General features: G+C 43.8%; 4 protein-coding genes across 4 annotated transcripts; 3 read left to right on the plus strand and 1 right to left on the minus strand. All coding sequences in view use genetic code 12, as the record gives it.

Moving 5' to 3' along the window:
* Positions 1-1,012: 1,012 nt before the first annotated feature.
* Positions 1,013-2,782, plus strand: CJI96_0000504 (uncharacterized protein; the record flags this gene model as incomplete). The annotated part of the gene is made up of 1 exon (XM_029034728.2): positions 1,013-2,782. The coding sequence occupies one exon, from the start codon at positions 1,013-1,015 to the stop codon at positions 2,780-2,782; it is 1,770 nt and encodes a 589-aa protein (XP_028889970.2).
* Positions 2,783-3,258: 476 nt separating this feature from the next.
* RAT1 (ssRNA exonuclease RAT1) lies at positions 3,259-6,312 on the plus strand (the record flags this gene model as incomplete). The annotated part of the gene is made up of 1 exon (XM_029034729.2): positions 3,259-6,312. The coding sequence occupies one exon, from the start codon at positions 3,259-3,261 to the stop codon at positions 6,310-6,312; it is 3,054 nt and encodes a 1,017-aa protein (XP_028889971.1).
* A 151-nt stretch (positions 6,313-6,463) lies between these two features.
* CJI96_0000506 (uncharacterized protein) lies at positions 6,464-7,651 on the plus strand (the record flags this gene model as incomplete). The annotated part of the gene is made up of 1 exon (XM_029034730.1): positions 6,464-7,651. The coding sequence occupies one exon, from the start codon at positions 6,464-6,466 to the stop codon at positions 7,649-7,651; it is 1,188 nt and encodes a 395-aa protein (XP_028889972.1).
* Positions 7,652-9,678: 2,027 nt separating this feature from the next.
* Positions 9,679-15,267, minus strand: MLP1 (Mlp1p; the record flags this gene model as incomplete). The annotated part of the gene is made up of 1 exon (XM_029034732.2): positions 9,679-15,267. One exon carries the CDS (start codon positions 15,265-15,267, stop codon positions 9,679-9,681), a length of 5,589 nt encoding a protein of 1,862 aa, XP_028889974.2.
* Between the last annotated feature and the right edge of the window lie 101 nt (positions 15,268-15,368).

Genomic DNA, 15,368 nt, shown 5'->3' on the forward strand with positions numbered 1-15,368 from the left:
CCAGGACCAAATAAACTCCTAGAGGAACTTGCAATAGCCATTCATATCGCGTAGAGGGGCACTTGCAAGCCGGGATAGGCATCAATGCACAATGGGGCCGCATTGGAGGCGTCGCTTGCATCTCGTACACTACCGGCAGAAGTTGCCCTAGAATTGTCTCTTCCCGGAGTGAAAGAGATGGAGATGAGCCCATGCTGCAAAACACGAGAGAAAATTTTTCGCCGCTTGAAACTTTTCGCTTTTATGGTTGCAAAAGCGGAATTTGCCGGCCTTCTCGCAGTGTTCTCCAGCCAATGGCCAAGGGCGGAATTGTAGTGGATGATGATGGTGGTCCTACTGACTATTGTACTCATATTGAGTAGCTGCTTCAAACGTTTCACTTAATCTCTTGAACCCCTCAGAGCTCGTTATCTGGTGCTTGTCTGCCGAACTAAGGTGCCCTCAGTATCTCCTCGTGAGGGGCAACGAAGTGGGAGGTGTGCCCCGTGCTGCTCCCTGAAATTAGAGTTTGCTGCAAGTGTAATACTGTCCATGATGGAATATCTCTGAGAACGCGGTTGATAGGCCGTATTTTTTTTTTTATTATTATTTCTTTTCTTCTTCTTTAATTGTACATATTTTTAAGGTCACGCTACTACTGATGGCCATACTTTCATGGACGTGTCTTCCATTCAACTCAAGTGTCACAAAACAAGTGTGGGCATTTTGCTGACCAAAGTGAGGCCATTGTTCGCTAAGCTCTCAAAGAAAGTGGGTGCAAAACCAATTTCTGCAGGCAGGTCTCGATTATTGTGGGGAAATCGTAGGTTTTTTTTCTCTCTTGAATTGAGTCTACCCACCGCCCCTGGACTTTTGGTCGCAATGCATGCCGTCTCACGTATTCGCACCCATTCTAACCTCTGCTCTCACCATTAATTCCGTACGTTGCTAGCCACTATATATAATGACGCCGTCCCCGTAAAGGATTTTCTCTCTCTTCTGTAGTCTATTGTTCTACTATTCAAGAAACTTTATGAGCGCTTTGCAGAAGAAGTACTCTGGCTCTTCAGTGCTGGACATTGAGAAGAACCAAGTGATCACCAATACTCAGGACGTTAAAGAAAAGAAAAAATTCAGATGGAGGGTCGAGGATCACGACTCCCCAAGTGAAATCTACAACTGGACCTTGTATCTTTCTGTGTTTGTGTTTGGTGTTTTAGGTGCTGCTCGTGGTCTTGATGAAGGTTGCATCTCTGGTAGTGTGGCCCAGCCCTCGTTCAAACAGCAGTTCGGCTTGGCTGACGAGTCAAAATCAGCAAATGAGTTGGCAAACTTGAAGTCCAACATCACCTCGATGGTGCAGCTTGGCTCCGTTGCTGGTGCCTTGATCGCCATGTACACCGTCGACAAGTTGGGCCGTGTCAATGCCTTGAGAGAGGTTACTATTATTTGGGTTGTTGCTGTGATTATTCAAATCACTTCATATGATGTTGGCCAGCTCTACGCCGGTAGATTCATTGAGGGCTTGGCAATTGGTCAGACAACCACTATTGGCCCAACTTATTTAGCAGAAGTTGCCCCAAAGCAGATCAGAGGTCTTTGTGGTTGCATTTTCGCTGGTGCCGTGTACTTGGGTATAATGTTGTCTTACTTCACACACTACGGTACTGCTTTGCACATGAACAGCACCCAGAAAATGCAGTGGGTTGTTCCCACCAGTTTGAAGATTGTCTTTGCTGGTTTGATCTTGATCATGTCTTTCGTGTTTACCTGGGAATCGCCAAGATGGTACTTGAAGGTGGGAAAGCCTGAGAAAGCCATTGAGTCTTTGTCCAAATTGAGAAGACTCCCACCTGACCACCCATACATTGTTGGTGAAATCAGCGATATCAATGAACAGATTGCTGCTGAGCAGGCTGCTGTTTCTGGAAACTCCTTCATGAAAGTTATCAAGGAGTTCCTTTTGAAGAAAGCAAACAGATATAGATTCTTCCTCGTTGTGGCTGCTGCTCAAGTGTTGGGCCAGTGGTCTGGTGCCAACGCTGTCACCATTTATGCTCCTGAGTTGTTCGCTGTCATTGGTGTTACTGGTGTCGAGAAGATGAAGATGACCGCTATCTTGGGTTTGGTTAAATTCTGCTCCGCATACTTGTCTGCTTTCTTCATCATCGACTTCTTGGGAAGAAGAACTGCATTGTACATGGGTATCACCCTTCAAATGGTCTGTTTGCTTTACTTCGCCATTTTCCTTACCATTGTTCCAGGCGCTGCCGATACTGAATACTTGATGACTGGTTCAGAGGCTAGAGCCTCCAAAGGTGCCTTGGCTGCCCTTTTCCTTTCCGGATGTGGCTGGACCATGGGATTCAACTCGATTCAGTACCTCTTGGGTTCTGAAATTTTCCCATTAAACATCCGTTCCTTCGCCCAGTCTGCCGTCATGGTTTTGCACTTTGCCAACCAGTACGGTAACTCCAAGGCATTGCCTAAGATGATGCTTTCCATGCACCCATATGGTGCTTTCTACTTCTTCGTTGGTGTTTTGGTCATTTCTCTCTTCTGGGCCTGGTTCTTTGTTCCAGAGGTTGCTGGTCGCTCTTTAGAGAGTATGGAGGAGATCTTCAACTTGCCATGGTACCTTGTTGGTAGAAAGGGCCCAGAATTATGCCCCGACCACTCTGAGCTCAACAGGATTCATTTCGATCATGGTGTCATGTCCTACGAAGAAAAAAATGTCTCTCAGGAGTTTGTTGAAGATATCTCCCAGGAAAAGAGAGAGGGTGTCCTTAGCAAGGACAAATAAGTGTATACTATTAATTGTGATTTCAGTAACCCCAAAAGCTGTAGGCTCCGTGTCTCATTCAAGTGAGGAAGACTTTACGGTAGTGAAAAAATCTGAACACTAGTGAAAGACCTCTATACTAATCTACTAAAGCAATCTTATTACGCGAATCTTAGCATCTTATTATTATTTGGACCTCATTGTTGTGAGTCCCAAGTACGTCTACTGCGTTTCTCGAAATGACTGCAAAATTCATCGACAGAGTGAAGCATCAACATAACGAACAATTACAATTTTTACACAAGAGCTTGAAACTACATTTTTGGACTAAATTCTATTGTAGCATTTTAAAAACTTGATTATTTAGGTTTCCAGTGATCAGATATCCACCTCTTCGCCAAAACCCATACTGATCTGCATACACTGCTTTTTTCTGCCTCCACTATTGCAAACCTTCGATAAGTTTTGGTCCTAACAATTATAATCTCATAAGGAACATGGGTGTTCCAGCTCTTTTCAGGTGGCTTTCAAGAAAGTACCCGAAAATCATATCTCCCGTGGTGGAAGACGAGGGCGACGCCCAGTACGGTCGTGAACCTCAATACCTGGACCCTAACCCAAATGGCGAACTAGATAACCTATACTTGGATATGAACGGTATTGTTCATCCTTGTTCCCACCCTGAGCACAAACCGCCTCCTGAGACCGAGGACGAGATGTTCTTGGACGTGTTCAAGTACACCGATCGTGTCTTGATGATGGCTAGACCTAGAAAGGTGTTGGTTATTGCCGTCGATGGAGTGGCGCCAAGGGCAAAGATGAATCAACAGAGAGCTAGAAGATTTCGTGCTGCACAGGATGCGAAGATACACGATGAAGAGATGGAGAGGCAGATAGCTGATGCTGAAGCTCGCGGTGAGATCATTGAGCAATCGATCAAGGGTAAAAAGAAGTGGGATTCTAACGCAATCACTCCCGGTACACCCTTCATGGACGGTTTAGCTGCAGCTTTGAGATACTGGGTGGCCTACAAACTAGCTTCTGACCCAGGCTGGAAGGACTTGCAGGTGATTATTAGTGATGCTACGGTGCCTGGTGAAGGTGAGCATAAGCTTATGAGCTTCATCAGATCGCAGCGTTCTGATCCTCTGCATGATCCTAACACAAAACATTGCATCTATGGTCTTGATGCTGATCTTATCTTCTTGGGTTTGGCTACTCATGAACCACATTTTAGAGTTTTAAGAGAGGATGTATTTGCTCAAGGGGGAGGGTCCAGAAATTTGAGAATTTCCGATCAAATGAACATGACCGCAGAAGAGAAGAAGGCATTGGATGCCAAAGATGCAAAGAAGCCGTTTTTATGGCTTCATGTCAACGTGCTCCGAGAGTATTTGGAAGTGGAGTTGAAGGTGAGAATGGGTCCTCAATGGGACTTAGAAAGGGCAATTGACGACTGGGTGTTCATGTGTTTCTTTGTTGGAAATGATTTTTTGCCCCATTTGCCCTCCTTGAGTGTTCGTGATAATGGTATTGATATCTTGGTAGGATGCTGGAAACTGATCATATCAAGGGTCAGTGATTACTTAACATGTGATGGTAAGCTCAATCTTGATGCAGTTGAACAACTTCTTAAGGCTCTTTCGGTTAAGGAAGATGACATCTTGCGGAGGAGACACGAGAACGAGCAGCGTTATCAGCATAATGACAAGAGAAGAAAGATTGCGCAAGACGAAGAGAAAAGTTTGCGTGCTCAATACCTTTCCACTGTTTCAAAAGGTAAGGAGAAGGCGCCTATTACAGCTGATCAGAGTATGCCTCTCATGGATACGTCGGGTAAGCTTGTTGATGGCTATGCACAGCTTTCGAATAAGGACATTGTCCACAATCGTGACATAATAACGAAAGCTAACATGGCTAATGCTGATGCTGCTGCTGCACTCAAAAAGCTTCTAAATCAGAAAAGCGGAGGCTCTCCAGAAAAATCAGAAACCCAGAGCGACGCGGAACAATCTGAAACTAATAAAAGGACTGCAAGCGACATGGAGTCGACAGAGCTTTCAGAAGAAGATCCCGATGAGGATCAAGTAAGAGAATGGGAACCAGGATACAAAGAGCGGTATTACAAGATAAAATTCGACTTGTCGACTAAGGAAGAGATTGATAAACAAAGGAAAGACCTCGTCTACTCATATATTGAAGGTGTTTCTTGGGTACTTTTGTATTATTATCAGGGATGCCCTTCATGGCAATGGTATTATCCATACCACTATGCTCCATTTGCTGCTGATTTCACGGACTTGAGAGAGCTCTTTGGAAATCAAGGTGTTAAATTCGTTCAGGGTGAGCCCTTCAGCCCTTACGAACAGCTTATGTCTGTTTTACCAGCTGCTTCTGGCCATGCTTTGCCTGAGGTGTTCAGAGAACTTATGTCAAGCCCCGACAGTGAAATCATAGATTTTTACCCAGAAAATTTCAAAATTGACATGAATGGTGCCAAGATGAGCTGGCAGGGTATTGCACTTTTACCTTTCATCGATGAACACAGGCTTCTTACCGCAGTGCGTGGAAAGTACGACTTGTTGACAGACGCTGAGAAGGAGCGCAACACGAATAAAGAAGCGCAGCTTTTCATCTCGAGCAAAAACAAAAACTACAAGAAATTCTTGCATGCATTTGAGGAAGATCAGATTGTGTCTTTCGAAGCTGTCAAAACCGGTCTTGCGGGTATTGTCAAACCAGTACTGACATACTCTCCTGATGGAGAAATGAAGTTTCCTCTTAAGGAAGGAGAAATGCCTGACGTTTCGAACGCAGCATATTTGATGTCGTGGTATAACTTCCCTAAGACTACCCCAGGAAAATCAATGATACTCAATGGCTACATACCTCACGCCAAAGTGCTTACAGAGGATGATAAGTATGCCCTCACAAGTAGACAGCGAAATGGACCGCGCTTCCAGAATGTTTCTGATTATGTTAACAAGGGTCCAAAAGGCAAGGATGATTACATGATGTACGATATGAGACAAGGGGGATATCGGTCACTTCCCTACATTGGTAGTCAGCCGGGCCCTAACCGTGGAAGAGGCGGTGGATTTGGTGGTCGTGGGACCTACAACAATCGTGGCAATAGAGGCGGGTATAATGGCAGAGGCGGGTACCAAAATCAGGGTCAGCATTACAACAATTACGGCAACAACTACAACAATAACTACAATAACTACAATCAGAATTATCCCAATAAAGGGTATAATGCCGGGAATAATCACAACTCAGGATACAATGATTATGGCTCGCAAAGTTATCAAAATAAGTCAACTTATCAAAGATACCAGGGTCAAAATTATAACCAGAATTACAATCAGGGCTATCATCAGACCCCCAATCAAAATTATAATCAGAATCATAATCAAGGATACAACCAGAACTACAATCAAGGATTTAATCAAGGATACAATCAGGGCTATCAGGGACAGCAGAATCAAGGTTTCAATAACCATAACAGTTTTGGAGGTGCTTATAAGAGAAGCGGTTACGATAGGAGATGAAATGAAAGTCATTACTGATAAAGCAGCATCAATTAGTTTGTAGTTAAGGGAACTCCTCAAGTAAGCGAGTTATTGTACTGTGTAGAGTGCTTATCACCAAGTGTGGCTGCTGAATACGTTAATCGCACACAGGAGTGCTTCCACAAACCAAATGAGACCTCTTTTTTACGAGAAAAATAGTCAAATTGCCGTGTCAGTGGCTGAAACTGATGGCGTCTGGACTTTAAGTACGAGTAAGACTATATCACCTGAGCAAGGATATGTGGCGGTTTCCAAGAATGACTCATTAATTGCCAATAGAGAAGTTTACGTGGTGGACTCCATCAAGGCAGGAAAGGGACAAGGAAACTCAGATGATAGCATCTATGCCAGAATTCTCAAGCCGATTTTCGAAGATTTAATCCACATCAAGCATCATTATGTTGCCACAACATCTGCAGAGTCAATTGCAGAGTTCGCTTCATCTTTGCCTTCCTCACCAGAGCCTAAGTTGGTCATCATACTCGGTGGTGATACTTCCATTAGCGAGTTTGTCAATGGGATTAGCGAGAGTCTCAATTCAGGACTCATTGATTTGGCTGTAATCCCTACAGGAACCGGAAACGCCTTGGCTCTTTCTCTTGGTATTGGTGACGTCCATTCAGCCCTTCAGAGGCTCTTCACATCAACACTTTCAAAGCCATTAAATGTATACCTGGCATTACTACCAGAGGGTACTCAGAAAGTATTTCGTGGAGACTTTGTGGGCAACGCCCCGAAGAAGTATTATTTCTTGGTGGTGCTTTCATGGGCTTTTCATGCTTCCTTGGTGGCAGATAGTGACACCGAGGAGCTACGCCAGTACGGAAACGAAAGATTCAAAATTGCTGCAGGACAAAACTTGAGTAGGCCACAAAAATATGAGGGGACTGTTTTGATTAAGTCCAAAGAGAAAGTGGTCAAAACAAATGGTCCCTTTTCCTACCTAATTGTTACTCCGGTTCAGGAGTTCGAGCCAGGCTTCAGAATCCTGCCAAGGGGAAACGTATTTGACCTGTCTCTTTACTTGCTAACAGTAGGATATGAACACGAAGAGAGCATATCAGGCAAGTATTTGTTTGACGTCATGATGGAAGCCTATGATAACGGCAAACATATCGACAATCCCAGGGTCTCATACAAGGAGGTTACTCTTGATCAAAATATCATACTAGAAGGGGAGAACTTACTTCCGGCTTACACCAGACGATTCTGCGTGGATGGTGCCATTGTTCTGCTACCTGAAAATGAGAAGGCTACTATTCAAATACAACCTGAGGGAAGTCAGCTCGGAGACTGGAAATTACAGGTTCTCACCTAAGTCTATGTCTATTATCCCTAAACGAAAGTCAATTGTGTGTGTACAAGTACACGATGCAAAGGCTGGAAACTCCGCAGACTAATGCCATTAAAGTATAACACCAGCCGATTCCCATGTTCTCCATCTGACTCAATATGCTAACAAATACGGCTGCGCACCAGCATCTTGTCAAATTTACTACGGCACATGCACCAGAAGCACCGGTTGGTCTCAAGTCCACCACTACCGTACTTGAGATTGTCAACCAACACATGGCACCGAATGCTATGGCAAAAGAAGCGATAATTGCGAGAAGCACTGGACCTTGGTAATGAAGAACCCATGCAAAAAGTAATGCAGAACCGAGACAAATTGTGGAGGGGAGGATAGATACAATAAGCCTGGATTTCAAGATGTTGAATGTTGCTTCATGTTGGGTATTCATCATATACTTCCTGTACGAGAAATCAAGCAACTTTCCGATGATAAGCGATCCAAGAAGTCCTCCAATACCGCTTGGTATATATGAGAGAGCCACCTTATCAAGTGTGAAACCATATTGTTTGGCAAGCGCGTGTGAGAAAGTCGTGAGCATCATGAGCCAAAGTGAATAGCAGAGAGAAGCTGGGATCAAGACCAAGACGGCTTCTTTTTGTTTCAAGACCTCAAGTGGCTTTAGTATGTTGAAATTTTGCTTTGTCGTGGGAAGATTCACATCAGGGTGCTTCGGTTTTTCGGTGGTAGCTTCCGTATCTAACCGAGTTGCAAAATACGACATTTGCATCACTGGTGCCATCATGATGAATTTCATCCTCTGCGGTATACCTTTCGCCTGTGGTCCTACTATCGCAGCTGACGTTTCTGGAAGGCAGACGAAAATAATGAGCAATGTGGCTCCCGCAGATATAGCTAGGAACCAAAATATGGCTCTCCAGCCGAATGCTGATGAGATCATCCCTCCCACGAACGCTCCAAATGCTTGTCCAAGAAGGGCTAAGCCGGTAGTGAGTCCAATAAATGATGCTCTTTCTGCTCTAGTGCTAATATCACTGGCGATGCCGCTTCCTAACGAGATCGTTGATGAGATGCAAAACGCTTGTAAACATCTTAATACTGTTAGTCCGGCAAATGTTGAGTTCACTGCTAAAAGACAATTGACAACGATGTATGATAGTAGACATGACATCACAATTGGTCTCCGGCCAACTGAATCAGCTAGATTTGAAAACACAAGAGGACCAACACCTTGAAAGATTGAGTATACAACGATAGTGACGTTTACTGCAGATTCAGATACCTTCAAAGCACGCTGAATTTCTGGAAGCACAGGTACGAAGATGGGACTTGATATAGAAGACCAGAAGCCAGCCATACCTCCGAGCATAGCTATAGTATACTTTTCCCACGTCCTGAAAATGGAAGTCGGCTTCCTTTCCTCTAATTGGGAGTCTAGAAGAAGAATCTCTTCTTCGGAGTCTGAGCTACCTATGGAAAGCTCCTCGGCTCCTAGATTGAAATGAACATCGAGCGAATCACTCGAATCAACTTTATCAATGTTCAGTAAGTGCGCCCTCTGCGCTAGCAGCCTCGACCTCTTCATAATGAGCCGGTCGAGCTTTGTATCAGAGAGCATCAGCCTGAGTTGTATTGGGTGAACAGTCTTTGCTCTATTTAGAGACTCGAAATTGTCTAATTCCTCGTCTGGAGTCTCCATTTTGGTCCTGCAATGAAGTTACCTTGCGGATATCGGCAATCTTTTTTATGTTATATAAAATAATCAGTGGCTGCTAAAACCCGAATAGTCTCACCTGATGCACCTGGTATGCAGAGGAGGCCTAGATTCGCAAGTGTCACAAGATAGAGTTATATTCTGGTCTCGATTAAATATACACCTGATTACATGCTTACTACTTTGCAATTATTACTTGAATGAAATCAATCCACTGGCTCATGATGGATTGAATGTTATATTACACGTTGATCCTATTTATTCAACTATATTTTCCATGCAGGTGTATCGAAGGCTGCAAAATCCGCAGCCGCATCATTTACTCCTTCTCTTCCTTGTCTTCCTTGCTTCGCTTGTATGTATTTCCAGTGTTTGGTGGGAAAGTGCGCTTGCGTGTATACGTGTTTCCTTGATTATGGAAGGGTGGCTTTTGTTGACCTTGATTCGCTTGCGTCTGAGTGACAGACTGAGTCTGGCCTTGTTGAGCGCCGTTTCTAGGTCCTGGCTGAATGACATTCAAGGTCTGCTCTCCGTGAGGACCGCTGGCTATGGGTGTGCTTCGTCCGCTTCCTTGCATGTTTGCGGACTTATCGGCACCATCAGTTCCTCCCTCTGAACCCTCGAGCTTCTCGACCTTTCTGTTCAACACACGAAGCTTAAATTCATACTTCGTCTCAACGGACGCCTCAATCTTCTTTCTCTCTGCATCCAACCGCTTCTCGAACTCATCATTTAGCTGCTTGATCCTGGCTTCGTACTGCGCAGTGAGTTGTTGGCGTACCTTCTCTGAGTCTTGATTGGAGCCTTCCGCTGCAATTCTTTCTTGTACACGCCGTTCCACTTTAGCATTTAAGTCTTTGTCATACTTTTTGGTGAGCTCTTTCGTGACTTCCTCCACCTTTGCTTTCAGCTCTTTTTCCACCCTTTCTCTGATGGCTTCCTCAGAGACGTTATTGGTTGAAATCAGGGACTTTGCTTTCAGTAGCTCATTTGCAAGTCTAGAGTCAAACTGACTCTGCAACTGTGATCTGAGTTTCGCCTTCTCATTTTCATGCTGCTCTTTAAGTTTGTGGATCTCAGTTTCAAATTCTTTATCCGCTTCGGCCTTTGCAGCCTCCGCTTTATTCAATTGCTCCTTCAACGAGCCGACATTCGTTGCAGAACCTTGCTGTGATTGAAGCTCTGCTAGTTGCTTAGTTGTCATCTCATGAATTCCTTTCAACTCGTTAAGCTCCTTCTCTAATTCCCTATTTTTGTCTCTATGATTGATGAGCTTCGTTCTGAATTCATTTTTAAGAGCCTCGAATTTAGCTAAAAGTGACTTGACCTCCTCGTTATTCTCCAATCTGTTCTTCAACCTATCGTTTTCTTCCTTCAATAAACGAACTTCTTGTTCAAGCGCCGAAGCAGTCTCATCGTTTGTTGCATTAGTGGTTGGTTGAGCTGCAGAAGCTGATGACCTGAGGGTTTCAATCTCCTTTCGTAAGCCCCCTATAGTTTCAACGGCTCTCTTGTTCTCATTTCTTAGGGTAACATTACTTTCTCTTAAGATATTCAATTGTTCAAGCTGCTCAAGAAGACGTTCGTGTTCTTTGCTTGTTTCTTCCAACTGAACTTTTGTGCCCAGTAGTCTGTTCAATTGCGAGCGAACAGAGACCAATTCAGAGTTTATGATATCAATTTGACCTTCAAGACGCTGGTTTTCCTCCTTTAACAGGTTCGCCTTCGAGTCTGCTACGTCCTTCTCACGACGCAAGTAGTTGAGAACTTCCTTCCAATTCTCAGTGGTGTCATCATCCCCAGAGGCACTAGCTTTACTCAATTCGATTTGCTTGAGAGTGAGATCAAATTGATACTGTAAATCATTCAACTTTGCTTTTGTCTGTTGAAGTTCCTCAAGGGTTTTCACGTGTTCTTCCGAAACTAAAGATTCCTTAGACGACATCTTCTTGGCAGACTCTTCCAACTTCGTCGTGAGTTCTTCCACTCGCGCATGCAACGAGGAGTTGAGATCTTTTTGATTGACGAGTTCTTCATTTAACGTTTCGACCTCTGCAAACTTGTCCTGGAATTTCTTGTCCAATGCATCATACATCTCGGTTTGAGACTTTAAGTCATCTGTCAAGGAGCTAAACTTTTCTTGATATTCATTCTTGAGATCATCATACGAAGATGCCTTCAATGAAAATTCATGAAGCTTTGATTTCAACTCTTGCTCTGCATTAAGGAATTCGTTTTGGTTGTCGTGTAATTGCTTCTGAAGGGAATCGATCTCCTTTTTCTGGGATGCAATTTCATCAGACAAGCTTTGCTTTTCACGCTCAGCTGTTTCAATCTTCTCATCAGCTGATGCCTTATACGAATCAAAGGATTCGGTAGCTTTTACAAGGGCATCCTCAGCAGCTTTTGCAATGTTACTAAATTCAGTAACTTGTGCTTCTGCTTGCTTCAACTCGAGCTTGAGATCGTCATAATCCGGGTTGCTTGGTCCACTGTCCGATGTAGAGTTTAATTCAAGTGAGCGACTCACGCGGTTCTTTGAGGCATTGGCAAGCTGCTCACGCAAAGTCGTTATAAGTGATTCCTTATCGCTGATCTTTTGTCTTGCTTGAGCCAACCTTTCGCTGATCTCGTTGACTTGTTCAAGCTTAATGTTCTGAGCCTTCAATGCCATTTCAGATTGCGACGCCAATATTTCGATTCTTTCATCTTTCTCATTAAGTTTTTGTTGCAAAGTATGGTAGTTTTCAATGCTTTCAGATAATCTTCTCGACAACTCTATGCTAGATTGTTCTCTCTCTTTAAAAAGGGATTGTAAATTGGAAACAAATGAGTTTAGCTGATCTTTGTCACGCTTAAGCTGTTCAATCTCTTCTCTCAAGTTCTTCTGCATACTGCCCCAGACTTCTTTCTCTGCTTTCAAGCTCTCTGCAGAGGCCTTTATCTCTGCATAGTTCTTCTCGAGATCACGGAACTCGTTTGATTTCGTCACCAATATTGACTCGTGCTTGGACGTTTGCTCTTTCCAGAAGGCAACCTCCCGACTCGTGTTTTGAAGCTCGCGATTCGATATATCGAGAAGCTTCTTGACGTGCTCGAACCTATTCTCAACTATCGCAGCATCATGCTTGGCTGAGCTAAGCTTTGTCTGCATCTCTTCATACGAGGCATTTGCGGACGCTAATCTGTCCATGAGCGACTTTATCTTCTCACTGGATTCTGACTGAAGTGTCTTCAAATTCTGCTCATGCTCCTTGATATTGCTCTTGAGTTCACTATTAGCCTCCGTAAGAAGCTTCACTTCAACCGTGCCATTTTCCGATCCACCTGCCGGACTCGAGCCGTTCAACGATTTAATAAGATCTCTTTCTTTTGTAACAGCTTCAAGACGGATATTAACACTATCGAGCTCACCTTGCAATGTCAAGATAGCTTCTCTAGCCTCTTCTACAGCAGCTGATTCAAGACCCTCATTCTCTTCTTCCTTCGCTTCAAGTTGCTTACCAAGCAGCCTGACTGCAACGAGTAATTCTTGGTTCTTTTGTTGCAATTCAATGATAGATGCAAACCCAACAAGTCGTTCGGTAATAAGTTCGTCTGTATCAGACTCAGCTCTTGATTCCTTATTACCACTCTTTGTCAAGATGATGTCGATCGTCTTCTTTTCCTCAGTGGTCAATGGATTTTCGTTACCGTCTCTTACTTTGGAGTGTATAAGATAGTAGCATAACTGTCTGCCGAGATCCTTCGACAACTGTTTCAATGACTGCATCTCAGACTCGTAGTTGCTCAATCTGATTCTAAGTCTATTGGTTTCCTTGTCAGCGTCGAGCTTATCCAACCGGATAGATTCGAGCTTGCCAAGCATATCTTTGAGAGACTGCTCGTAGAACTGAATTTGATTTCTGTAAGATGCAATTGCGGGTTTCTTTGACTCAAGTTCAGACACAAAATGCTGTAGTTGAGCAGCAAGTTTTTCTTTTTGAGACTTCGCAAGAATAAGCTCCTTCTTCATATGATTGAATTCCGTGTAAAGAGCAGAGAGAGAAATTCCCTGCGGTTTATTTTGCATAATCATCTCTGCAGAGGGACCTAACTTTGGAAGCTCCGTCTCCTTATGTAGCTCTGAATCTAATGCTTCCTCCGTTCTTCGGAGCTTTTCCTCGAGCAAGGCGATCTTATCATCTTTATCGTAGATCTCTTTCTCCAACTTTGAAATTGATTCAGCTGTTGATGACTTGAGGTCCTCGCCATAAGCCTCTAAAGTTTGAATTCTTCCAGCTTTTTCCTTCAACTGAACCTTAAGAAGCTCTACCAACTCTTCTTTGTCTGCGATCTCTTTGGTGAATTTTGACCTCTGGATTTCAAATTTGTTCTCGAGATGGGAAGCCTTGTCAGACTGTTCCTGGAGTTTTCTTTCGGCTTCTTTGAGCTGCGCCTGGAGTGACTCCTTGAGAGAGGACAAGGTTTCTGTTTTTGAAGAAAGTGAGCTCAATTCGTTGGCATCCCTTAACGTATCGGTGTCATACTTTTTGAGAAGATTGGTATATCTGTCTTGGAGGTCTTTCAATTCATTTTCGTACCACTCTTTTTGGTTCCTTGTGTATGTGAGCTCATTCTGAGCTTTATTCGACTCAAGCTTGAAGCTGAACTTTTCATTGACAGCCTCACTAAGTTCTTTATTAAGCTCACTGAGCTTCTGGCTCAATTCTAGGTTGGATTTCATGGCTTTATCAAAATCCTCATTGAGTCGAAGATCCTCCAATTCTCTCGATTTTGAGATTTCATTGATCTTATTCTCCAAGTTTCTATTTTTTAATTCAGACTGATAGATCTTGTCGGATAGCTCAGTATTCTCGTTGCGCACTGTTGTGAGTGTTTCTTTGAAAGTCACTAATTCGTCGTATTGGACTTCATTCTCAAGGGTAATATTGGCGTTCGTCTCGGTGAGTTTCTCGATCTTTTTTTGGAGAGTTTCTAACTTTTTTTGTTGAACTTGACTAAACTGCTCCTGGTTTAGTTTGAAGAATGATAATTCAGACTGAAGACCGTGATACTGTTGAGTCTTATTAACAAGTTTAGAAATAACAACAGATGGTAATTGCCCAAGTGATTCTAGGTCTAAGCCAAGGAATGATGATACTGACTCTAGATCGGAGTGTAGCTTTGAACTTGCCTGCGTATCCGAATAGTTGTCATTGTTATTCGATTCCAATACCGCCGATGCGAATGTGTCATTAGCAGTATTATCGAGTACGTCCTCTTGTTCCGCAAGCTCGGCTAGGTTCGTTGATCTTTGTTCAATAACAGGAGAGCTTCGCACAGCAGCATCGGGATCCTTAGCCACATCAAACGACTTTGGCGTCGAGATGGGCTCGATGTCCTTGAGAGCTGGTAGGGTTTTCAGAGGCGTGGTGAAGTTCTGAGCAGAGCTAGGGGGGTTCATTGTTACCGAAGTGTTCGGGTCTTGTGGCTCTCCTTCTATGTAAGCGGCTTCCACCTCCTCACGCTCTTGAGTTTTTTGAGGTTGCTCTCCTGCCTCTGGCTCCTCAATTTCTGTGGGCTGGTCAATGGTAACTTCGGGAAGATTTGGGGCTGCATTGGACACATCCTCGACTTGAATGTCTGACTTGGAGGTCTCATCAGGCGCTGTCTCAGACTGAACAGATATTATCTCTGGGCTAGCAGACTCTTTCGAGGATGATGGGGCTTCCGATTGAGGTTGCTCTATAGTGGTTGTCTCTTGTGTTTGGTCTTTTGGTGATTCGTCTTGATGTGCCTCGTTTCTTGCATTAGACTCCTCTGCAGCTTGAGCTTCAGGGAGATTTTGCTGTTCTCCTGCGTCATTCATCTCCACGTCCTGGACAGGTGCATGCTCTTTATCCGTTCCTTCCTGACTATCACTCATGCCGAGGAATTATTTGCAGAGAATCCCTTCAATTCGTCGACACTTAGCTAATGTAACCTCCTGTGCGTTGCTGGCTAACTACATGAGATGGTGACACCCGT

This window comes from Candidozyma auris, chromosome 1 (assembly GCF_003013715.1).
Source record: "Candidozyma auris chromosome 1, complete sequence".
Taxonomy (NCBI): domain Eukaryota; kingdom Fungi; phylum Ascomycota; class Pichiomycetes; order Serinales; family Metschnikowiaceae; genus Candidozyma; species Candidozyma auris.